Source organism: Brugia malayi (genome assembly GCF_000002995.4).
Source record: "Brugia malayi strain FR3 genome assembly, contig: Bm_v4_ChrX_scaffold_001, whole genome shotgun sequence".
Taxonomy (NCBI): Eukaryota; Metazoa; Nematoda; class Chromadorea; order Rhabditida; family Onchocercidae; genus Brugia; species Brugia malayi.
The window spans coordinates 11,897,802-11,923,787 of record NW_025062479.1 but is presented as its reverse complement, the minus strand read 5'-3'; the positions used below and the strand labels follow the sequence as shown (position 1 = coordinate 11,923,787).

Genomic DNA, 25,986 nt, shown 5'->3' with positions numbered 1-25,986 from the left:
CCCGTGAACCCTGATCAGCATATCTTACCCGAATTGAAATGACCCTTGAAGGTCCCATCTAACCTGAAATTGACTAACACATCCATAATCCGACCCTAATCAAATTACCTTTTCTAGTCCAGTTTTAAAGCTCACCAGCGCAACTCACCTTCACTTCACATTACCTAATCCATTATACTTAGTCGAAAACTCAATAATGGAATACATGAACAACAATTCATATATGATAGAATAAGATTTTCCATTTAAAGAGGGATAGGAAAAGGAATCGTGTTAAGTTATCGTGTGATCAAACAAAATAGGTACATGTAAGGTTGTGTTTGCATCGCAAACTTCAATTGGAATACAAGCATCGAGAAAGTGGAAGAACACTGTAGCATGTGGTCAGAATTCCAAGGGATGGTTACTACGATTTCGGACATTCGCTGATCGCTCCTGGAAGCACAATGGTTACTTAGATGGATGGAAAAGCCACATTACCACCCACCACTTGCTTACGCCAGCACTATCAACAACTCATCAGTGACTCCTACAAAGCTCACATAGCCCCTCTGTGCAATCTAATAGCTAGCTCTGTTCTGTAGGTCAAATAGTTGCTCGTAAGCTGTTTGATAACCTAACAAAGATTGCAGCTGCCATTTGCAGCCTTAGCCTTAGCTGCAAGCGGTCTCGAAGCCTTCTCGTTGAACTTGACCGATGCTCCTTTTTATTCTTTTTTTCTTTTCGTAGAAAAAACACAGCCAGCAAAATATTATCGATGGTTTGTGGTTAGATGAGGTAACAAGAGTAAAACTTGATATGCCTTGCTATGTTCCCCCTTTGCCAACAGTAATAACAGCAGCAGCAGCAGCCAGAAAAAGCCAAGTGAATATGCTGTCTCGCCACAGCACGCCCAGTTCCTTAATACTGTTTCCTTGTCAAACGAATGGCAGCGTACTGTCATCGGTCATGAACATACTTATACCACTAATTATGTTAGCAGAGAACAGTAAATAGAATGCTGTAGTATTATTGTTATTGTTGCTGCTGTCGCTGCTACTGCTATTATTATTGTTGTCGATGTAACTGTTGTTGTTTTGACCGCTTATCATCACGTTCTATTGCATTCTATTCCGTTTATAGTTGACATGGAAAGCTTCATATCAATTGATAAATGGTATTTTTGACCGTTAAAATATAGATAACGTATATACTACGCATAAACTTTCACCGCTATAAGACTTAGCAACACATGTTGACATAACAATTGGTAGTACTAGAAAAGCAAGCACAAGAAACACGCAGAGCATGCAGAAAGCAAGAATGAATGTCATGCGGAGTGCTTGGCTGCACAGCTCCACAATGTGCTACCCCACTGGCGCATAGGCATACTAACGGAATAGCTACTGAGCAGGCCTCCTTGGCCGTTTAATATCTCCAAACTCCAAGCTAACTGAGTGACTAACTGATGGGTAAATTGCATCTTAAGCTCATTCTGCTTGACTAGTTCAGGTATGTGTATGTATGTGCGCATGTGTATGTGTACGTACGTATGTGAAGTATTGAATATGTATGTATGTATAATTATTTATATGTATGCATGTACATGTATGTACGTCTTTTGTGTACTTGCATGTAACTGTGTATTTATGTGTGTATGTGTATTGGTGTGTGGCATTTAATTACATAGGAAATATCCTCCTTAACGGAACGATACTGAAACTATGGGACTTGGGTGTCCGGATGGGTGCCTTTATTCTTGCTTTTGTTGCATCTTCGAAAGTTCTTTACCTTAATAGCGAAAAGTAAACCTTTTCTCTTCCTTCCAGAGAAGGAAAAAGTAACTAATTAACAACGCTTGGTGACAAGAAACGGAAATCTGAAAAGGATTAAAGAATTAAATTAACTACAACATCAAAAAGATCCGGGAAACTTGACAGTAGTAAATGTAGTGATAACTTCTATATAAAAAATCTTTATCACTCTAAAATTCTGGTTCCGCTTTTCCTGATAATGGCATTCGTAAAAGTAGGCCATCAGTTGATCTTAATAACGTAATGTTGAATAATAATGCCAGCAAACAATAAATAATTGTAATGATAAATAGTAGTAAATGATAATGAAACGAATAATTAGTAAATATATACAGTAAAAAAATAAGTAATAAATAAATAAATAGTTAACAATAAGTAGTCAATAACACATTAATCAATAAGAAGCAATAAATGAAAAATAAATGGTAATGAACAAATAAGTAATAAATGATAATAATAAGCAACAAGTAATAAGTAATAAATTACGAACGATAATAAATGATAATAATAAGCAACAAGTAATAAGTAATAAATTACGAACGATAATAAATAATAAATAAATAACAAGAGTTGACAGTAACAAATAATAAATAAGAAATAATAATAATAAGTAATAACGGCAAGCAAATGATAAGGAAATAATAATCAATAAACAACAACTAAGAAAAAATAAATAATAATAGAAAATAGTGATGATAAATAATGATAAAATAGTAAATAGTAGTAAACAGTAAGTAAACAATAAAAAAACAATGATAAATAGTAAATAGAATAAATAATAAATAACAAATAAATGACAGGTGGTAAATAATAAACGATAAATAATGTATAATAGTTTTGATAAATAACAAATAATAAATAAATAAGTAATAAATAAAACTGATGATAAGGGATAAAATAATGATAATGAATACTTAAATGCAGATTATTATTAAGGAAAAGGAGACAAAGGAAAACAAAAGTTGAAAATTGCAACAAAAATATATTTGTTGAAAGCATAGTTTCCATAAATTTCAGCATTGATCATCCATTCATGAATGGTTTCATTTTTGTTAATATTTTTGTGAATTTATAAATTATACTCCTTTAGAAATTATGTTCCTTAAATCATATTGCTTCACCCATCAAAACAATCTTACTGTCTTTTGTTTAGTTAATGGTAAGGTTATTGAGGTCAAACTATGTAATATAAGGTCATCTGGTAGTTCGGGTGACCAAATTTTGTATCTTTTTAGTTATTTTTGTCATTAGTTTTTTGTTCTAATTTTGATTAAATCAGTATGGGAAAGAATTGAGATGTAGATTTGCGTACTGTTTTGATTATTTGCTAAGGTAGATATTACATCTAAATGCTTGTCTTAAAGTATTATGTTGTAAATTTCACAAATTTTGCCACTCAGGAAGAACAATAAAATCTACATGATGACAGTTATTATCAAAATGACTGATAGGAAGATTAAATAGTAGAAATTGATTTTCTTCTTTTTTCGTCACATCCTAAATTGAACTTAATACATTAATTTTATCTATCAGAAGGTAAAAGTAATTGGAATAGATGCATCATATCCGTATGCATAAAGTTAGACTTCCGGACAAACAGATCGAAGAAGTGAAATAGCGAAATAGATGAAGTGCAGTTGTTGTTGAAGAAAGATTCGCATTGCTCGAGGAGCGGATAATGTTGACAATAAGATAAAACGTTCTTTTCAATTAATATCTTTCGTTGGCTGTTGCCTTCATTTCTGTATCGCAGCATCAATATTTTATGAAATGAGCATTGAATCGATGATGAGTAAGAAGGAGCTTTGTTCACACAAAATGAAAGGCAAGTCTACATCGGACGATAACGATGCGCTGATAAGGATGTATGGCAGAAAATCAGCGTAAATAATCTAGAAAAACTTGAAATCAACAGTTTTTAATTTTTTTAATTAGTAAATATGACATCAGATTCTAAACAACAACAACAAAAAAAAATTGTTTCTTAATGCTTAGAAAGTCTTAAAATAATGACTGATAGGATACAAGCAGAAATAAAAATCAAGTGCAAAATTTTAAGAAAAAGTGTCAATTTGCAGAATAATCGAGTTTTACCTTAAATATGATTATATTCTGAATGAAAATGCTAGCACCGGGAAACAAACGAAAAAAAAAACTGATGATAATTTACACAACCTAAATTCACATTAATGAATAATGGGTACTGCATGAAATTCAAAATTTTGATTCTTAGAGTTAACAATCTTCGCTAATCTTTCTTATTGAGGGTATACAGACTTCTTTTAAGTTGTTTGGTGGATTAAGAAAAATAAAAATTTCGAAATGTTATTGAAACAAAGTATGGTGAGATATATGGAGACTTCAGTAAGTAATATAATGCTAATTTTTTAAGCTTGAATGAAAACATCACATCGATCAAAGAACAACATTTATTTTATAAAAAACAATAATGGCGTATAATTGAATTTTTCAAAATGAAATATTTTATCCAGAAAAATGAGAAAATGAATAGTTGTTTTGCGTTGATTTATATTTGTTAAATTTAAATGTTCAAGTTTATCAACTTCCTTCCTTCACATTAATTAATAATAGGTAACTTCATTTCAAATTTCTTACATCATCATTTACTTCATGTACTCCAATTTTTTAACTTTATACATGTCACCTGGTTTTTTTTTTATGTTTCAAGTTTTATATTTAACACCAATGGTGCATTTTGAAAGTATCGGACGATTTATATCAAATTTAATATAGCATATGAAACAAAAAGGATATTATGACAAATTAGCTATTTCTGAATCTTTCGAAGTTTTGATGCATTTTAAATTGCAGTGATTAATCTCTGAGACAAGATTTAAACAAATAAATTCTTTATGCGATAGCTTTGGATTTGTTTAAAATTCTACTTCCAACATGTCATTATTCAAGTAGGGAAATTTGGAAAAAAAGTGAAACTCTGCGCTGCGAACACATCTATTTCTCACTGTCTGAATGGATTGATATTTAAAATTGGAATGATGATGAACGGTTCAATAAATCAAATTGATGAGATAAGCAAAAAAGTAAATTTTGATCGCCCATGCAGATAAATGCATTGTTACTCATTAGCTTATTGCCCAGCAGTTGAGCATCAGGTGATGGAAATTTTGCGTAATGATTTTTTTTTTCTTTTTAGGCCCTCTTATCAGTGATGTTATTTACCTTTACTTATTTGCTGCTTTGCTGATTTCGTTTGCGCGCACGCATTGCTTCGTTGCGTAAATGAAGCGAAAAGAATTCAGTAGTTGGAAAGACAGAATGAAACATAACAAGAATGTAATTTTGAAGAAAGACCCCTACATGCTGTTTTTATAGAGACTAATCTGACAAATTTAAGGGCTTGCTGTTCTTTGAACCGATCTCAACTCGTTTCCTATTTTCATTTCATTCTAATTGATTAGGAGATTTCCATCATACAGCAGACATGTATCAGAATTAAACCTTAACTACCGGACGGTTCCGATTGTTTTTTTCTCCTACACCATGTCTGATTTGTGATTCAGTAACACGGGTTTAAGAATTCTGACGGCTAATAAAATCATTTGGTTTCTTCATTAAAATTCTTTCCATCCAGAAGCTAAAAATATCGTTCAAAAAGTGATCTGTAGAAAGAAAAGACATTACCAGAATCTAAGATTCAAAACGGGAGTGAGGAAGAGACGGAATGAATAAATCATAAGATTTGGTGAAAAAGAGAAGTGTTTTTATGAATGTTTTCCTACGGCTTAGGGCATTTTCGGGGCAATTTCGTTTGTTTAATGAGTAGTCCATTTCCGTTTGTAAGTTGTGAAAGGGAAGAGGGGGACATCTGGGCAAAACTTCCGCCTAATGTGAATCTTTAGATGATAGGAGAGCGGTGGGAGGGACTCAGATAATCACCATATTGATCAAAAAAGCATTCCTTCTTCCTCCTCTTCCTCTTACCTTACCTCCTTCTCATCTCTCCAAATTTCAAAGCTCATTTCGCATTAGCATACCATGTAAAAATTTACTGTTGGTTGAAGTCAATCAGAATTGTCCTTCACTTTGGCTATCATTTGTTCTTTCATTTCCCAATCTAAGTTTTTGCTTTTCAACAAGCCAAAAAGAATATAAAGTAGCTTATCGATTTGAAAGGGGATGTTCGTCAGAAAGAGAAATGAAAAAGGGGTAAAAAGATAAAGAATCCCGGAATTCCAGAACATTCTGCTCATGAGTTTTATTGTACCTTGTACCCAAAATCTGTGGCAGTCTCTCTCTCCCTCCGTCATTCTCTTTTCGGTCTCATTAACAACATTTCTTTCTTTGTTTCCGTATTGAGTTCGCGGAAAATTATCAGGAAATTCAAAAAAAATTTATTAATAATCGAATTCGTCTTCTTGCTCGTCAATCACTTAACAACAAAGCAAACACCTTGGACGGGTAAATCACTAGAAAGTGTAAATTATCGTCTCAGTAATCAAGTGGCTGGGTTTCACACTTATGCATTGATTTCACTGCCAGTGAGTAAGTTGAATTCGTAATTCACGTGAGCTTCATTTCACATATAACACATATAAAAATAACGAATTCACAGTTCACTATTGATACGAAAACTTTTAATGGACCATGCCAATTTTCCTATTTGCTTCGTTTTTAAAGGTGACATAAATGTAAAGGTAAAAAAGATTACTTGTCATTATTATGTTTGTAATATTGAATGATGAGAACTTTTGTTAATAAAAAAGTGGATGGAGAGTGAAAGTGACAAACTAGTGCGAAGGACAAATGTATAGTGTGCTTAACAGATACATTCTGTACAAAAATCTCTAACAAAACCTTTGTTATCAAATAACAGTACAAAACACTTTCCCAGCAAAATGAAGGTTTCAGGTGTGACACTGGTTTTTAGAACGTTCAGTTCAGTTATCCATAAATCCTATAACATCGAATAATGAACCAAAAATTTTAGAAAAGCAACACTTTTCTACTTCACAACGATACTGTTAGAATCGATTTCTCAGAGGAAATTTTAGAAAAAGAAAAAACGGACGTTAAAATATCAGTTTCATTTATATACTTTTAAAGAGATAGAAACTGAAACGTATGTAAGTCTTAAAGAATAATCTTAAATTTTTTCACATGATTTAAAGGGAAAGGTTACAATTCATATGTAAATTCATAACTTAATCTTGGACTTCCTTGGTGGATAGACCGGCAGATCCCTGCATGAGACAGAATTATCAGAGTACGAGTTGCATTCGATGACTCTAGCGATTCCCAAAGTTAATTTCTCATTTTTCATAAAAAACATGTGGAAAACGAGATGATGACTCTGCTACCTTCCGTTTTTTGATGATTTATTACAACTAACGAGAAGGTTAGGAAAAATGTGATGATCCATATATATTGCATAGAGCACCATGACTCTTGCCTATGGCTGTGGCATTTTGGACTTCTTATTTTCTGGTGGATATTGAAGTTTTGGTTTTTTTTTTTTGATTCAGTTCTGGCGCAGTTTGGGTGTTTATTTGAATGGTGGGAGTTGAGGTTGAGCGGATTCTGGTTTTGGTCTTCTAAATAACTTTTTTTTTCGTCTTTGTAAAATACCACCATTATTTACATCGTTATGCTGCACTCATTTATTTCCATTTTAAATGTTCGTTTTAATTGGAAGGATTGTGAGGACGGTCACATTAAATAGAAATTACGTATCATTTGTAACTCACTGCTGTTTTCTTTATTTAACCAGTGTATGTTTTTTAAAACTATGTTTGAAGCAAGATTCTTTTAATGTAAAGGTAACTGTCGGAAGCATTCCCTTTTGGTGACTTCAGTTTTATTTGTTATAGGCATAGTTTGGGTGTATCGTGGAATATACTCACGATTATGTCTGTGCCGCGTGAGAAGGATAAATCAAAGGTAAGTCCTGTTCGCCTTCATATTTTAATATATTTTGAATTGTTTTATTCGGTATCTAATTTGCATTTGAAGCAGCGTGGTAATGGCACTAGTTAGCTAGTAGATGCAAATTTTTGAGAGAGATTTATTATATCTGAATACCTCAGAATATATTTTCTGCTGTTAAATAGCGGTGCTTAAAGGAAAATTTAGTGCATGTTAGAGTTGTTATGAAATCCTTTTCCTGCACCAGTGTTTGATGATGTCCTTCGTATAGTTGTACCTGGCGAATTATGTAATTTCGTAATCGCGCAACTATCGTAATGAAGGAGTGGTTATTGCTGGACTGCAGAGGTTCTAACATGTTTAATTATTTCAGGTCAGACTAAGAAGTATACTAGGTCGTTTTTTTAATTCAAATAATGAGGTTAGTTCTTCCTCATCATCATATTATTCTGGCCCAGGAGAAATCAGCTCGCCCTATAATACCGTTCACCGAATACATGTTGGCTACGATGGCAAGAAATTTACGGGCTTGCCGCAACCTTGGATGGACACATTGCTTCGTGATATTAGGTCGGTGTTGGATTTTCGTAAAATATTTCGAATTATTTATTTATGGTAAATAGATTGAAATATATTTCATTTGTTTACAAATGTCAAGTGAAATGAATTTTATCATTATTTTTGTCATTCGCTTGCAGTGAAGCCGACCAGAAGAAGAACCCTTCAGCAGTTGTTTCTGCGTTGAAATTTTATGCAAAAACTATTATGGCACAGGAAGCTGATAAGCAAAAGTTTATGATTACTAATTCTCAATTACCGTTTGACGATGAAAATGATGAAGAGCCTATAGCAACTACCCAGCCAGTTGCAAAAACAGATGATATGAGCAGTAGTAATACTTTACAATACAGTTCAGAATTTTATTGAAGTTTTCGAGTAGCGTTTTCAGACTTGGTATGTCATCGATTCTTTCAGAAGAGTTTATATTTTCAAAAACATTGTTTCGTTTATGAAGGAAAATACATCCGTTTATAGGGAAAGAGTCTCAAAATATGGAAAATAATAGTTCAACAGAGATCTCGACGATAATTTCATCCATTGCGGCTAGTGGATATCCGGCTGTGGCACCTCCAATAATACCACCTCGACATTCACAGCATCCTGGTGCACCACAATTACCACCATTACGAAGTTCGAATAGGTGAGTGACACCTTATTAGAGGGATTTTGGAAATAATTCGTTTGTATGTATTCAAAAATTCCAAGCATCGCTGGTTTTTTTTTTTTATTTTCATTTTTTTGGGTTGGTTCTGAGTGATTCCTAGCTCAAGCTTTCATCAATTTGCAGTACTGCAATAATCAGTGATGGAAGTGTTGAAATTTCCTCGAACGAAGTATTTACCAAACCGGCAGTAAAAAGTAGTGCTCGGAAAACACCACCTCCACTACCACCGAAACCAGCGGTTTGTAATTATTCTTGGTGTATCACTGTGTTATCGAGACAAAATATGCAAGAATTATTATTTAGATTTCTTATTAAGAAAAAAGTAAGTGGCAAATATTTAAAAGTTATTTTCCAGAAAGTAAGGAATTATATCTCAATTCAGTTTGAGATCGTTCTTGGTCTTCCACAAATCTCACTCAAACTATTCATGTAGGAAAATGCAAAAATAATAAGATACTTGAGAGAAAGTCACGGTCTCTTATTTTCTTTACTAAGTAACTTTACCGATAATTTTGCCTCCATCACCGTCTGAAAAAAAAGTGAATTTACTATACGAAATACAGTTAAGTTGGATATTTGCAACGTATTTTATTGATAAAATAATTGAGCTTTTGGCAGATAACTTCTGATAAGCAGAAAAAGTGAGATTTCATATAATTGATAATTGTAGCATATTGTCATTATGGTAGATAATTTTTTTTTTTTTTCTTTTTTGACACCTTTCGTTGTCAGATAGTCTGGATCCGTTAAAAAAATAGGAGAGGGAGAGGGTCATCTCTTCGAAGAAGAAAATTTTTTTTTTTTTAGAGTGTGAAACACAATTTGTAGCATTGCATTTGATGCCGTGCATTTCGGAAGATAATAATGTTTAAATTAGCTTATTCATTCATTTTCTCAGAAATCTTACTGTAGACAACAGAGGGAATGATGGTGCGAGAACCTGATTTTTCCATTTTGGACAAGAATGCGTGACACCGATTTCGTGTCGTTTAAAATTCTATATATACAAGCAAAGATAAGGAAAAGAGAATAAAAAGGAATTGATCTACGCGGTTAGGAAAGGCTAGTGAAGGAACAGAGAAGAGAAGGGGAAATTTTTTTTGGTGTCACCCATAAAGATGCGATAATAGTATCACTAACATTTCAGTGATTGTGCATATTTTTCTTTTTTCTGTACTAATGTTATTTTAAGGGCAATAATATATTACATTTAATTTTGCAAGAAAAAGATCGCATGCTTGTGTTTAGAATCCTTGCCCGTTCATATATCCTCTACAGAACTAGTGTTGTTTATGCCCGTGACGTATCACCGTTCGAATAATAAAGCCTACTTATTTATTTAGTATATTGTTTATCAGGCTGGTCTGTGGCGTTTCACCACGATATTCAGCTATTGCTGTTCTGAAAATTCTTATTTTTGATTTTCATGATATTCCGAAACCGTAAGACAAATTATTTGTCGTTTTGCGCATGTTTATTTTAACTAACTAGTCGTTACCGCAAAACAACTTCATGCCGTTGGCATTAAATTTGTTTCTTCTCATCAGTCAAGAGATTTCTGCTTCTCTCAGTGATAGGTTATCTACATCAGTATCATATTTTTTCACAAAAAATTAGGAAATGTGCAATCCATTTATGCCTCGAATTAATTTTGGCGTCATGTCACCATTTTCTGCTTACATCGATTTCATTGGGAATGAGTTAGCGGTAAGATTAGCAGTTTGTATCAGTTAAAGACATGTACTAATTATTTTAAAGTTTTTCCTAAATTCAAAAAAAAAAAGGTCGAAAATAGTAAGATTCATCTGAAAATTTAGGTCAAATATTTGTTAAATTCACATTCAATCGTTTTCTTTATTCAGTAGTTTATTTTTCGTCTATAAAGTAGTCCTCATTTGAGCTACTTTTGAATACACCAGAAAGGATGTGTAGGATTGCTGTGGAGTGATCTTTCAAAGCACAATTGAACTTCGCAAAATTTCTCCTACGAAAACTTTAATTTCTATTACCAAAACTTTATTTTTGGAAACTACTGAAGTTTCAATTAGTTTCAGTTTGCTTTTAGCATTTAAAACCGTCATGTTCAATCAGTGAACAGTTGGTAACACAGCAAGATGGTCGGGATAGTCTGGGGTCCGAGTCATCTTCCAAGGTTTCTGATGATGCTGATTCGAACGTGGCTGTTGAACTGGACATAGGAAATGAGTTGTTGGTAGCAACAGTACAGTGTTCAGAAAAGATCACATCAGAAGGCAAAACGACAAATACTAACACTAGAGTTGATGTCAGCAATAAAGAAGCAGCCAATGGAATTTGTGACAACGTATGTTACTGATAAATTTGTCCTTACTATGTCTTCCAAGTGCTGCATGTGGTGAATCTCTGAGTTTTTGGAATTTCATGTTTCAGATTAATTTTGTATGTTTGCGCATAGTGAAGTGTACATCCAATTTTTTAGGTACAAGTGAGGAAAAGGGCGCAAACAAATGATAAAGGAACGGAAGAAGCCGCGTATAAATCTCAGCGACAGAAACCTAGTGATCAGGAAGTAAGCGTGACAGTCATGCATTTCTTCCTTTGTTCAGATCAATGATTGAACCAAAATATTTGTTGGCCAAGAAACCTTGTAGGTATTGATGAGCTCTTTGGTATTTATCCAAATCTTTAAGATTTTCATTTCAGATATTGGAAGAATTGAAACAAATAGTTAATGAGGGTAATCCAACAGACCGATACGACTTGCTTCAAAAGATTGGCATTGGGTAATTTTTAGCTTTTTCAAAAATAGGCGAGACACTATGTTAAAAAAGATTAGTTCATCCACTTGCCTAGCAAGGACACTATGTCTAAAGATTTGCGAAAATTTAGATTTGAATCAGTAATTTTCTCCAAGTCTTAAGTGATGTTAAAGTAAAGACCTGTTTTACAATGTTATTTTTTCATTGTTATCACTTTGATTTGTTTTACTGAAAACCGTACATTGTTCCTAAATCTTTAGTGCATCGGGCCATGTTTATACTGCACGCGATAAGATTACGGGTGAAGTAGTTGCCGTAAAGCGTATGGCATTTAAAAGTCAGCCAAAGAAGGAGTTGTTGCTCACGGAAATCAAAGTTATGCAGAAATACAAACATGAAGTGAGTTTCTTATTTTGACAAAGTAATTCTGTGGGATTCCATGTGTTCGTTCACTTATAAGAGAGTCGCAATATAATTTGCTTTTTTGGCGCACGATGAATAACTCACAGTTTGTTTTCAGAATCTTGTCAACTATATTGATAGTTTTTTGGTGGATGCGGACGACTTGTGGGTTGTCATGGATTATTTGGAAGGCGGTAATTTAACAGATGTTGTTGTGAAAACTGAATTGGATGAAGGACAAATTGCTGCAATTTTGAAAGAATGTTTAAATGCTCTTCAATTTTTACACAGGCAAATATTTGTTTTCATGTAATGAATATCTGTAGTTGCAGTTTTACAGTTTTTATTACTTTGCTTTTAGTAAGTGAAAATGGAAATAACCAGAGTGGTGGAATGAGCAGGATCTAAGATATAAAATCGTGAATTTGCCACTGCGTCGCTTACGCTTTGCAATTATTTCATTTATTTTACTTGATTTTCACGCTTTTGAGTTTGTTTATATTTTATCTTTTCAGTCACAGTATCATACACCGAGATATAAAATCAGACAATGTTTTGCTAGGAATGCAAGGTGCCGTAAAATTGACGGATTTCGGCTTCTGTGCTCAGATTCAGCCTGGATCGAAAAGGTTGTTGTAAAAGTTATCAGAGTCATTGTTGCTGGCAAGTATAAATAATTTTCAAAAATTAAGGGCTACAATGGTAGGGACACCATATTGGATGGCTCCTGAAATCGTGAATAAGGTAAAGTACAACTACAAAGTAGATATCTGGTCACTTGGAATAATGGCTTTGGAGATGCTCGATGGTGAACCACCATATCTTTATGAAACTCCCATCAAAGTTTGTTTACTTTTATGCAGAGTTATGTTGTAATGTTTATATATGTGAAGGCATGCAACATTTTCAAATGTCCATACAGTATACACCTCATTTCAGCGGACATTTGGTTAAGTGATTCTGCACCAGAGTTCGACATAGTGGTAATTCAGACCCGACGGTTTCCGTCATCACTAAAATTAAAACTGAAGAGATTAATGTTATTGTGTTCTTCTTTTCTCTCTATTTTCCATTGTTTCAGGCAATATATTTGATAGCTCAAAACGGAAAACCCGAAGTCAAGAAGAAGAGTTCTTTGTCTCCAGAATTTAACGATTTCCTGGATCGTTGCCTATGTGTAAAACAGGAAGAACGAGCTGATGCTGAGGAATTGTTGCGACACCCGTTTATCCAGATGGCAAAACCATTAAGTTCACTCATTGCTTACATACGTGCAGTCAAAGAGCTGAAGCAACAGCAAAGGTGAAATCAGTGTAGTGGTAAGGGAGAAGTAATTTTGACTTATATGGATTGGAACACCGCTATATCTAGTAAGTTTTGCAATGTTTTACTTAAAGTTTGTTTGTTGAAGGTTTATTATTTGCATCATTTTTGTTTGTGTATAACTTAAAGTTAATCCGTTAAAGTAATTGTGAAACATAGAGCTTTCTTTCAGTTTCTTTGTTATCACTCCTCTCTCTTTGTTCCATCTTGTGTTTTGTAATTGTTAGCACTCTAAAGATTTGAGATAAATGAAGTAGATTACCATTCATTCCTCCAAATTCTCTTTATTTTTCCACTTTTAATGGCTACTCCTAAAATTATGTCGTGGATTTTTTGTTGTTCATTATTGATAGGATAGCGGTCGTATAGTTTTCTACAAAAAAGTATACATTTTTATTGCTTTTTGTGAAATCAAAATAATTTGGAATTATGGGTATTTGGAGATTAGAATTTAAATTAACTGTTTTGATGTCAGAATTAAGATCATTATCTAGGTCTCGCTCAATTTGCCGCAGGTGCATAAAAACTGCTCTCTGTTTGTTTTCGCTAATTTCACAATTTTACTGCTCGCCAATCCAAAACTCAACGTATTCTTTCTTTATATTATTTGTGCTATTATCCCGAAAAGCTATTTATTAATTGGTCACTCCTTCAAATTTTAGATGCTTCCACAGTTTTGTAATGAGCTATGAATATTTGTTTGATGGATAATTGATGTTATTGGTGGTAGGGAATCATGACGCTATTTGATGAGTGTTAACCAGTAATTAATTAGTTACTTGATTATAATGCTGACTTAAGGCTGTCACCTTCTGTTGTACTTTTAGTGCATGATGCATTAACCTGGAATGCAAGGTCCAACTCAAATTGTTCTTACATATCTTGTGAATATCTTTCTATTACTTAGTAGTTTTAGAAGCAAAATCATTGTCATAAAGATATCAATAAATTGATTACAACAAGGTAAAGTATGTATATTTATACATATATATTAATTTACTTATTTATTGTAATGGCTATATTGCTACAATTATTAATTTGTATTATTCGGGTGTCTATTTGCACATATCACAGCAATATCGTTATCACCTTTGTCCCTAATAATTTCCGTGGATCTAATTTATGTCCATAAAATTTGTCAGTACAGGTCTATTTACGAAAAACAAAGTTTTCATTTTTTTCTTTTGTCTGGTTGTCTCATCTAGGAAGCTCTGAGAAAAAATTGTTTTGCCAAGATTGACTGGAGGGAAAAGAGTAAGTAGTTAAACGACTAAATATAAATTCGAAATCTGGTTTTATGTCATATACTTTGTTTTCTTTTTGCATTTTTTAAACCTGTTATTTTAAACTTTGCCAAGTTAATTTGTCACTAAATAATGAGTTGCTTTTTTCTTTTTATTATTTTAGAAGCTAATTACTCGCATTTCCTTCCGGTTTCCACTTAATATTTACCACGTTGTAAGTTTAGTCATTTTTTATGTCTGGGAATTTTGTCACATGGCTTTTTCATGAAAATGTTCGTGGTCTTTCTGGAATCAGTGGTACATGATATTCAGACTTGAATTAAATTGGATTTCTAGGATCTTTAGCCGGTATTTTACAGGTAGAGTTCTGGGACTTTTGATTAACTGTGCAAGGATTTTTCATTATGGTTTCAAAGTTATTTTGGAATCTTACTGTTGAATGTTGAGCTATAACGGTCATGTGAAGTGATTATATTGTCCATCAGCGCCTTCCCTATTGTTGTTTGCATTATTATATATTGTTTCTTCACCTGCTTTGTTTTGTTACCTAGAAATTAATGTTTTTTTATTCCACATGTTTTCCTTATATGTTCGTAATTTATTATGCTCAAAGTTCGACTCTCGGTGCTTATAATACGTCACTCTCCACTGTCTTTTATACATGTGAACCCCTTTTAAATGTTTTCGTTTTTCTCCAGGAATATAAATTAGAATTGATGACGAGCATACATGCCAAGTTCCAAATGGAGATGACTAATCCAATGACAAGTAAGAAGAAGAAAGGCGCAAATTAGTTAAGCTTAGTTTAGTGATGAGATGATTTCCGTTGTGAAAGCGTGGATGATAGCGCAGTAAATAAAATTTGAGGGCCATAGGGAGGATTAAAATTAGCGGCCAAGCAAAACACTACCAAATGAGTCTCACCTTAATTTCGTAACCATTCTGAATGTTACTACATCTAAATCAAACTGGTGTTTTTGTCTAATAGTAATTTCATTAGCCGATCAATGCGTAGCGTTCTCTGAACTTCTTTGATGCACTTTATAATATCACACTCATCTCTAGTCACCCTTTCTACGAAGAAGAGTTGATCGAATAGTATAATCCCAGCGGTCTGATGATTCATTTGTTGTACGATCTACGGCACGTTTTTCGTGATGCAACATGCGATTCTAATAACTTCCAGGACCGAGATGGTTGTAAAGAAGTGGGTGATAATATGAAAATTTAAGGTTACAGATTATTTAGGGAAGTTTTAGTGCTTCTGTATACCTGACTTCATAGTGGCATGTGCAAATCAATAAGATTGTTATCTGTAGCAATAACTTATTGCTAGGTGGAATTCAAAAAAATCTGAAATTTGGTGGGAAGATAGAAGCATACCAGTATTTATTTAACTGTACGGAGAAGTCCGTAATTTATGTGGTGATGTTCATAATAAGTGTTATCGTTTTTAAAATCAGTTACATAATATAAGAAGCGAGACTATTCGTTGCTAGTAGCGATGAGTTGATAGTTTCTCATCCAGTAAAATTTTACTTTTCAATAACATTTGCTTTCAGTAGTACGTCCTTGAAGTAGAAAGGCAGGAAAGGGTAGCCGAGTCCGAGATAAAATTTGGACTGGAACTCAACCCTGCAATGACTTTTTGTGTGTTTCAAATATTTTAACCAAGTTTGGAGTTCTTTACAAATCAAAATTTCTCAAGTACAGTCAATTTCTGCTATCTGATGCAATTGTTCACCTATCTACGGAGTCTTTCAATTTTTAGAATCTAGGTGAATTCATAAGAATTGACCAGTGCAATCGGAGTGCGTGTAAGAAAGCGGAAAGTCCTTCCATGAGTACCAAAATTGAGACGGTTAGAACACCGAATGCAAAAAATACCAAATAAGCAGCGATATAGCCAGCAATGCCAGAAATACTAAATGCTTGAACAAGTACCATTTCCCATAATACTTCCGATAATTCTGTAATATTCGCATATTTTTCTAATTCAAGTAAATAAGTGAAGCCGGTACCAAAGCAGAATTATTGGGACATTTCGTTGTTCATTATTTAATGTTAATGAAACTATGCTAACGAGAATAAACTAAAACTTCTGGAAGCTTTAAGATCTTGAAGGATAAAAAATTAACTATTAATTCATTTCTAAATATTATTTGCATTTTAGGAATTCTGGCAAACATTACTAAGCATAGTTTTCATTAGGAGTATGACTGGTTAAGAAGCCAACGTCGTTCTTAAATTCAAGAATTTTAGTAGAAATATTAGAAACAACTATTGTCCATCGATAGATGTAAAGCTTTATAGCAAAAAGAATTTTAAAAACAAAATGATTAGGAGTAACTTACGGGCATGTGCTAGTGATAGAGCCCATAGTCTAAGGTATGATGCTGTATGAGACACACAACCAAGGACATACTCAATTGTGTGGATTGCTTGATGAACCATAACGTCCCCAAATGACTCAAAATAAAATTTGCTATATGAAAATGCAGCTATTCATTCACGTCCTTTTGCATTTTCAAAGCTTTTTTCGTTGAATTTGGGTTTTGAATCAAAGAAGAAATCAATGAACTTACCTCTTCCTCGCATTCATTATCAGATATAGTTTCTTCCCAATCTTTTTTATTTAAGCCGCTTCCATTTTCGTTCAAAGTTATTTCCGCCTTTTCGCTTTCCTGGTTCATCCATATTACCTAATGAATGAAGAATTTGCTGCGAAATTTGTGCTATAAATTTTGGAAGAAGGCCAAAGAAGTATATTATAAATCTCAAGGTGATTATGCTGACATTAAATGAATCATGACAACGATCAGCTTATTTGAAAATGATTAAGGGAAGACAAGGAAGTCATAATTTGATGATGTTTGACAATTTTATCTTTTAAGACCATTTTTGGATTTCCAGTAATTTTTTGAGCTTACAGCATTATCGCTAATGACATTTCTCTTCTTGCGATGTAGTAGAAAATGAATCGGTTTGCCAAATAACATTACTGGTACGCAAATTACAGCTATTATAACCAGAATTGCTTCGAGGGTTGACTGAAACTTTCTTCGATTTAAAAAAAAAAAAAAAAAAAAAAAAAAAAACTTTGTAAATCTGGGAAAAACTTGAAAAGTTAACTTAACAACATTATCAAAAAGATGCTTGCCTGTCCAGGATACCATTGACTAAGGTAACAATCTGGCCAGTTCTCATATGTAACGTGACCATCATTTTGAGAAACAATTTTCGATTCATTTAGAAAGCCAAGCCGACGATATTTGAACATAAACATGTTGATGAGACCAATCTAAAATACCTCGTACAATTCTTATAAAAATTTAATTTTCAAAAATTGTAATTCTAAAACTATGAATTACCAACAATGAAGGAGCGCAGTTTGACCCTGGATAAAGCAACCCAAAGATGTATTCCTCTTGAACCCAGAAGAATAGCCATTTGATGATGATTTGGACACACAAGTAGATAAATATACAGAGCATGAACAAAATCTGTGGGATAAACACTGTGCATATTTCAATTTTTGATTTGAAGTATCTGAAATCGGCCAAATATGTCAGATTTAGATCAGATAGATCTTAGCAAACATATAGATGACTAAATTGAAATGTTTTAGTCATTAAGGATCTAAATGAAATAAATGGATTTAAACTAGGATAACACAACCTCATGGCTTGTTATCAGTACACAGTGATGAATGATCAAACAATCCTGAACGTATTGTTGAGCAATTGATCATATTTTACAAATTATTATCATTACCAATAAAATTGTTAAATAAAATCGGGACAAATCCTCCTGGTAACGTACATATAATTTAACAGTGATAAGAATACACCAAATGTCATCTGAGCAATTCCGAGTATGACTGATAGTTTCATTTTTAAGGAGTTTGAAAAGTTTAGTCGATTCTCTGCTAAATTCCATACAGGATCTACACCAAACCAATAAGGCCCACTATCATGCATATAGGATCGTGATGGCGGCAAATCGATCATTATTTCTTTATGCATAAGGATCGATTGACTATCCCAAGATTCAATCTCCGCATTACTACAAAAAATGCGCTGAAGAAGTTGTATGAAATGATTCATTAGCTTAAATTTTTTTTTTTGTAGGGAATGCTTCAACTGCAGGCTATAACCAGTTTTTCCATCATCAGGTACCAATCAATCAAAGCTTGACATGTTATAAAAGAAAATAAGCAGAAGCATTCCGTTGCTGTGAAATTTCCAGTTCTAACAATTTAATTCAATTTAAATTAAGGTAAAAATTAAAGCTCACGGGAATGGATTACGCCATTTTGAACCGAATAGATTAAATGATTTAGCAAACAGATCATTGTAGAGAAAACCTGCATAAATCGAAAAAATGCCCATAAGTAAAATAATGTAACGACCGCCGTAAAACATGTTGAAAATCTGTAAATTTTATTTGAATATGAACATCTTACAACCATAATTTTTTTTTTTTTTTTTTTTTGAGCAATCGTGAGCTAATCATAACTTGATAACTAATCTCTCTCTCTCTCTCTCATCCTAACGTTTTTTTTTGACCATAATATTACCTCATCCTTAATATTACGTGCTGCAAGGTTCTTCTCCCGAAGTACCATCCACAAACCAACCAGGAGCATTATTATACCATGTCCAAGATCACCAAACATGCAGGAAAAAATAAATGGGAATGTTATGATAGTATAAGGAGCTGAAATTGGAGTTAAATTTGTGCAAATGGCTAAAAATTGTCAAAAATTTTCAAAACTTCGTAAAATTGAAATATGAATCATACCTGGGTTGATTTCCAAATAAGAGGCAGTACCATAAGAATCAACGATCGCCTGGAAAACTCTCGTGAATTTGTTAACTCGATTGTATGTAGGTGGCTCTTCGGTAGTCTCCAAAAGATTTAGAACAGGTCTCACACTGCTACCACTTTTCCTCTGCAATCATAGCTTAGTACTTGAATTACTTTTATTTATATAACTGTTACAAAAGTTTTCCATAGCATTCACAAACTATGTGATATCTGTGGAATCATGTAACCTTTAAATTAGTCAATAAGCTCATTTTCAACACAAACAACTTCTATAGACAAGCTTCCAAACGTCAGCCCAGCAATTTCCCTAAACTTCTAAGATCTGAAAATTCATCAATATTTAAAACCTCTTACCACTCCTTCTTCAAGAGCTAAGCGGACATTTTCGAGATCAACGTATGGTACCCAACATTCAGCAACGAAAAATTTACCAATAGCGTCAAAGGTAAAAAGGTTCAACGTATAGTAAACCGATTTTTGCATGCGAACCTAGAAATGATTACTAATTAAATGGTTTGGATGTTAATTCTTAATAGGAAAACCTCATGTAAAAGTACCAATTCTTTATTTGAATCTAGAAACTTTAAACAACCTCTTTTTGCCACTGCCTGACAGAATTGGAAGCAGCCTGAAGCACCTTATACCGATGTTCTTGAGTTTGGCCCAGTACCGTACGCATATCCGATATGCGTGCTTTTACATCACGTGCTGCTGCATGACGATCCTTAAACATCGAGAATAAGTTATATAAATCATCGTACTTTATTATCAAACTTATACTCAAAGCAGTCAAACCTTGCTGTTCTTTGGACAATTGTTGTAGAGTTTAGCCTTGAATCCTTCACAAACTTTCTCGATGATAATCCGTAAACGGTCGCCTTTATAAAAAATCAAAAAGACTGACTTCGAGCAGATTTCACCCTGAAATTTAAATTTGTTTTTACCAATAGTTGGGAAACTTGATTAAATGATGAAAAATTGAATTTAATTGAAACAAAAATAAAATATAGCAAACAAAAAAAGAAAAAAAAAGTGGGAAACAAGAAAAAAAATTAAATGAATACAAGACTGATTCATTATTTTAAAGGTTTTCTTTTAGATATGAATCCAATTAGAAAGTGAGAAAAAAAATGCTAAATTTGATCTCTGAAACAACAAATGTTCAAAAACATACACTATCTGGATTTTCTAATTCCTCCTCAATATCGGTAGTACGTATAAATGCTGTTTTATGACAAGCTCGCCATAAAACTTTCTCGAAGGCATTCACACGATCACGATTGACGACACCTGCCAAAAACCTAGAATTGAAATTAAGAAAACCTATGTAAATTAATAGCATTAGTTTAAGCAAATCCATCGAACTGTAACAGCTGTTAAATAGCAATATTCGTAAGATTTTTTTCTTCAAATAAAAGTACAAAAAAATGTGTGGCAGTAATGACATCAAAATAATATATTTAATTTTGGTATTTTAACTTCAACTTCAAAAGTACTGAGTTTGCTAATATATAGGCTGTGTAGGAAAATGGAAAATTACCCTATAGGCTCTTTTCCACTTCTGAGTACAAGCGCAGAATCTTCTTGCATTGCTTCAATTTCGTGCATTGCAACATCACTAATGCCCTAAAAACTTCAATTAATTTTAAAACAATATTACCACTATAGTAATTTAGTAATATCTGCACTTCATCACACTCCATAATTGTAAATCCCAAATTTTTCAAGTGAATTTATTAATTTTTTGTTAATAAACTATTCAAATGAAAATTAGTGAAAAATTATATTATTTGGATGGAACATAATGGTAAAGCAAACTTCTTCGAAAAAGTGATCCGTTTTCTCTAGAATTGCTTCCCATTCTTTTAGCTCAAAATAATTCCGTTTCAAGATTATATTATTTTCGTTCATATTGATTACATCACGTTCTAAATCAATCAGTGTGCCCTGTAAAATGCAATTTGAAATATATTCCATTCCTCCATTGATTGAATGTTTTATTGTCCTACCAGAGATCTTAAAGGATCTCATAAATGTACAGAATGCTTCAAAGACAGAAAACTGTTTGCTCCCTGTACTCCTGTTACTCTCCTATCCAGCTCAAGAAAACTTCGAAGATTTATAATAATAGCGGTAACTAGGTATTTCTAAGTTTTTCCTTTGAACGAAATACAAAACTAGAAATATTATTTGAAATAAAAATCAAATTTAGCTAACCTCAAGTTGATTGAGTTCATGTGGTGCCAGTACTTCATATGTGTCATCTCCGCCAACATCATCATTAACTTCAATATCGTCTTTACGTATTTGGGCATCAAGGAATCCTAAAAATATATCATCAGATAAAAAACTTTATTCATTACTGCAAATCCTAAATTTATGTAGTTTAAATAATCATTTTGAAAGATGAATATAATCTTACTTAGCTTCCTTTCCAGTTCTTCAAACCGTTGAATGTCACGAAGATACATTTTTTGGAACGGATTGACATTAGCATTCAACTAAAAATTGTCCCATATTTTTTTTTTGAGAACTAACAGCATCTTTCTTTCAAACTGTGTATTGAACAAATTAATTTTACAAGATTGGAAGTTTTTTTTTCCTTACTTTTTTTATTATTACAGTTTATTGAAACAAAGATGATAGTCCGGTCAAGTTGAATTCTTTTTCTTGCACTTTAAAAGGATGTAAATCGTATCGAAACTCAAATAGAGGGATGGCTTAGATAAAAAAACTAGTTAATTCAAGTACTTTTGTAGATGACCATGGTGACCAAATTCAATTTATATTTAAATTATCACTTTTGGTTTGCTAAGCAAGTTTTCATAAAAACAATTTGCTCAGTAAATATTAATTTGGTCTTTCAAATTTTAGCTTTCAAAAAAAGAATACATCTTTAAATTGAACATAAGGATGTTTGCCAAGTTCAGCAACACAGGAAAATGCAGCATCTTTCTGGACAATCATTTGGCAGAATCGCATCTGCTCTGACCGGTATAGTGATCCCATAGGTAAAGTGAACGAAGTTTAATTTTCGTTTTTTGCTCCTGCAAGAAATTTACAATGATTTTCCAAATTAAATAACTTTAAAATCGTATTCACATTCGATATCTCTAGACAAACATTGCAAAAAAAAAAAAATAATAATAACAATAATAAATGTTTATGCACAGCTATTGAAAGAAAGCGATGACAGGTATAAATAAAGATATTTATTCGTACTGAAAAATACTCATAAATGAGCATGAAGTTGGAAGTGAAGGGCGGAAAAGCATACAGAAAATCAGCCATCACTTAATTTTTTTTGGTATTAATCACAAGGAGTAAGGTAAAAAAATGGTTTGCACAGCAGAAGGCATTCCTTTCTTTTATTGGTAGGTGGAGTTCTACTACAATAAGTTCATAAATAAGTTCAAAAAAAAAAAAATAAATGTTTTTATTGAAATACCAAAAACTCTATATTGAGATAAAGTTATTGAGAATGAACGACGAATGGGAAAAGGAGAAGTTCCAATAAAAATGACTGCTAATATTTGACCTTCTTTCGCCAAACAAATTTCCACATTACTTTAATTGAAAATTGCAGCTGAAGAACAATTGTTTCCGTACGGTTCATAATTTTATTCATTTTACCTTAAGAGTGGTTATAGAAAAAGCAAATAAACAAGTAATTTCTTTATTGATTTTATGATTATTTTCAAGATTTAATTTTATATTTATATACCATAGTTTAGTTAATATAGAGATTTCTTGGATTTTTTTATTTTTTTAAATTAATTTGATTTAATATATGAAACTCATATCAGTTTTTTAAAGCAAATGAAATTCGTTGAAAGACTAATTATTACTTTAGTGATTAGCCGTTCACTAATCACTTTTATAAATAAAATCACTTTTTTATTAAAATAACTGCTTTCTTCCGGCAAGTTTATTAAGATTTGAAGAAGAAATGAATTGTCGATTAAAAGATTTTGTTATACAAGGAAGCATTTTCATATAGCAATGTTATTGTTGATAGAAATTTCGTACTAAAAAATATTATTAGGATGACGATACAAACAGATAAAGGAAAGGAGAAATGTATCATGAAAAAATTGAAGGTCAGTGTGTCTAAAGTGACTCGATTCCGTTATCCTTGACCTTCATGGAATATTTTCTTCAGAATTCATATTAACTCTTTTCCACTCTTCCTATTTCTTTCCCTTTTCTATGCTTAATTCATTGTTACTTTTCTTGCTGATGTTTATTTAATATTTGCTCTTAAATTAATTGAGTATAGCGATACACAGCTAAAGAATGAATATTTTTGGAGAATACAGGAAATGCTTATTGCAATTAAAATGAGCACTCCTAACAAAATCAGATAATATTAATTTTTAAGGCAGAAAAACGGACATTGAATAAATAATTGTTTCCATTTTCATAATCTAAAAAATCGCGAAAATTGTTTGCTATAAATAAGATAGTCTAATTAACGAGAAAATGATGACTAAAATTGGAAATTGGAAGTTTGACAAACTTGAAAATAAATCAAAGAAAACAGGTACAGCACTGGATGATATCTTTTTTTGAAGTTTAACAGCATCGAGCTGCATTAACATCGCAGTATTTTTAATCATCATGATTAAATTTCGGTGATTTTTCTGCTATTCGTTACCTTTTCCATTTATAGACATAACAACAAACTTACTTACATTGAACAGGTACGATTGCTATTCCATTGTTGCTATTTTCAATCTAGTAATTTTGAAATTATCTTACCACCATTTCAATGTCTAATGCAATATTCAAAACAATAATATTATGGAAATCGCAAATTTTGTTTTAATTGTTAACTTTCGAAAATGATAAAAAAATAATTAAAAAAAAAATCATTGCGCTAAAATAATTGCTTATTCAAAACATGATGTATAAAGGTTATCTAAAAAAAAAAAAGAACTTTCTCTTGTAACTGATTTGATCAATAATCATTACGTCAAGGTAGCAAATACTAAGAAAAATTCGACTTTATCTCGGCGATGAATCAACTATCCAGAACTAACCTTTTTTTTTTTCCCGATGGATTGTTCGTCGCCGAAATTATTTGACATTGAATTTTGTTATCACTACTAATTTTTTTTTTCTTTTTGCAGAAGCACTATGTTTACAATTTGTTTGCACACGGTTGTCCACTCTATCAGACCAATCCGTTCAATATGGTTGACAAATATAAAAATGGCAACAACTTCACAATTGTAATGATGCAATATGGCTTATCCTAGTGTGAAGCATTAAGTACAGTTGTGAAAAACTATATCTATTTTGGCCTTATGATGTGAAATATCATAAATAAACAATGTATGTGTACATGAATGTTTTGTAAAGTAAATCTGCTATTTGAATTATAAAATCATGTACATCAAAGGAGAAAAAAAAGAAATCAGGATATAGCAAAACGAAGTACAAGAAGATTAAAATCAATGATTACAAATGCGTTTTTAAAATGATGAAGGGAAGAGGATTTGGCATGAGGAAATATTATTTACAATTCTCAATTTTATCGTCTGTAACAGATGAACATGTGACAAAATAATTACATAAGATGTATAATAGGCTGTGTTACAATATTTCCCGTAATTTTGAATTTACGAATGTTTAAATTTCTTAAATAAATCTCGCTTTAATTTGATAATTTTACATCGATACCTATTTAATGATTGCAGCAGAACTTGTCTGTATCTAACAATTCGCACTGGTCCGCACAACAGTAGATGGTATCAACTCCTTCTCATCCTCAGTGCTTATTTTCCATTCTTTTAGATTGATTTAGATTCCATAGCAAGTTTAACCTTCTCATTTCTGCAGGATATGTTAAGGTTAAAAATTAAATTAGGTAATTCAAGAAGAATATAAGGAAATTAAGAGATACACAAAAATTAAGAGAAATGCACAATAATGTAGCAACTACTTTGCATTACGAATGAACCAGTCATGCTTTGCTTTGGAAATTAGTTTTGTTGAAAATTGTGTAAAATAAATTGGAATTATAAAATAATCAATGAAAAATTATCACTTAAAATGAAATATCAACAAATGATGTGAATAGAGGTTAAAAATTTGTCAAGTTAAAAACAAAGGAAAAAAATGAAATGCAACACTGTAACCTGCAGTAGTAGTAGCAGATTCTCTATCTCAGAAGAGTCCGTTTTTTTGAAAAAGAGAGAATGGTGAATAGGTGAACTGAGGGTATTACGAGAGCAAGAATAGAGTGATGAAGGAAGCTCGTAATCATAAATTGGTTTAATTATGATATTAACAGTAAGATAGTAATAATAATGTTGACGATAACGATAATGACAGTTACAGATGATAGTGGTTAACAGGACGCAATGATGATAAATGATCACCCTTGTTACAGTATCATACATCAGAATGAAAATCATGGAGAAGAAAAAGCACTTCGAAATCTCATGCGACAGGTGGGAGAGAGTAAGGGTGAAGAGGAAGGTGGGAGGGAAGGGGGACATGGATGGTGATTGATCTTTGTT

General features: G+C 32.4%; 3 protein-coding genes across 5 annotated transcripts; 1 reads left to right on the top strand and 2 right to left on the bottom strand.

Moving 5' to 3' along the window:
• Positions 1-14: 14 nt before the first annotated feature.
• Positions 15-422, bottom strand: Bm14119 (Uncharacterized protein; the record flags this gene model as incomplete). The annotated part of the gene is made up of 2 exons (XM_043074547.1): positions 15-63; positions 307-422. 2 exons carry the CDS (start codon positions 420-422, stop codon positions 15-17), a joined length of 165 nt encoding a protein of 54 aa, XP_042930481.1.
• Positions 423-7,679: 7,257 nt separating this feature from the next.
• Positions 7,680-13,368, top strand: Bma-max-2 (Uncharacterized protein; the record flags this gene model as incomplete). Of its 3 annotated transcripts, XM_043074544.1 has the most annotated exons (13): positions 7,680-7,712; positions 8,071-8,267; positions 8,396-8,589; positions 8,733-8,898; positions 9,046-9,160; positions 10,988-11,245; positions 11,381-11,470; positions 11,605-11,684; positions 11,921-12,059; positions 12,181-12,353; positions 12,578-12,691; positions 12,755-12,905; positions 13,144-13,368. In XM_043074544.1, 13 exons carry the CDS (start codon positions 7,680-7,682, stop codon positions 13,366-13,368), a joined length of 1,935 nt encoding a protein of 644 aa, XP_042930478.1. The 3 variants fall into 3 exon arrangements, with proteins under 3 accessions (XP_042930478.1, XP_042930479.1, XP_042930480.1); XM_043074545.1 differs by lacking the exon at positions 7,680-7,712 and having other exon boundaries at positions 8,242-8,267; XM_043074546.1 differs by lacking the exons at positions 7,680-7,712; positions 8,071-8,267; positions 8,396-8,589; positions 8,733-8,898; positions 9,046-9,160 and adding an exon at positions 10,543-10,629.
• A 2,796-nt stretch (positions 13,369-16,164) lies between these two features.
• On the bottom strand, positions 16,165-22,468 carry Bma-vha-5 (Uncharacterized protein; the record flags this gene model as incomplete). The annotated part of the gene is made up of 20 exons (XM_001897678.2): positions 16,165-16,264; positions 16,428-16,599; positions 16,984-17,098; positions 17,215-17,331; positions 17,560-17,679; positions 17,844-17,930; positions 18,001-18,178; positions 18,452-18,694; positions 18,926-19,062; positions 19,209-19,348; positions 19,433-19,583; positions 19,814-19,948; positions 20,052-20,183; positions 20,255-20,380; positions 20,634-20,760; positions 21,000-21,085; positions 21,278-21,406; positions 21,677-21,783; positions 21,882-21,960; positions 22,352-22,468. 20 exons carry the CDS (start codon positions 22,466-22,468, stop codon positions 16,165-16,167), a joined length of 2,598 nt encoding a protein of 865 aa, XP_001897713.2.
• Between the last annotated feature and the right edge of the window lie 3,518 nt (positions 22,469-25,986).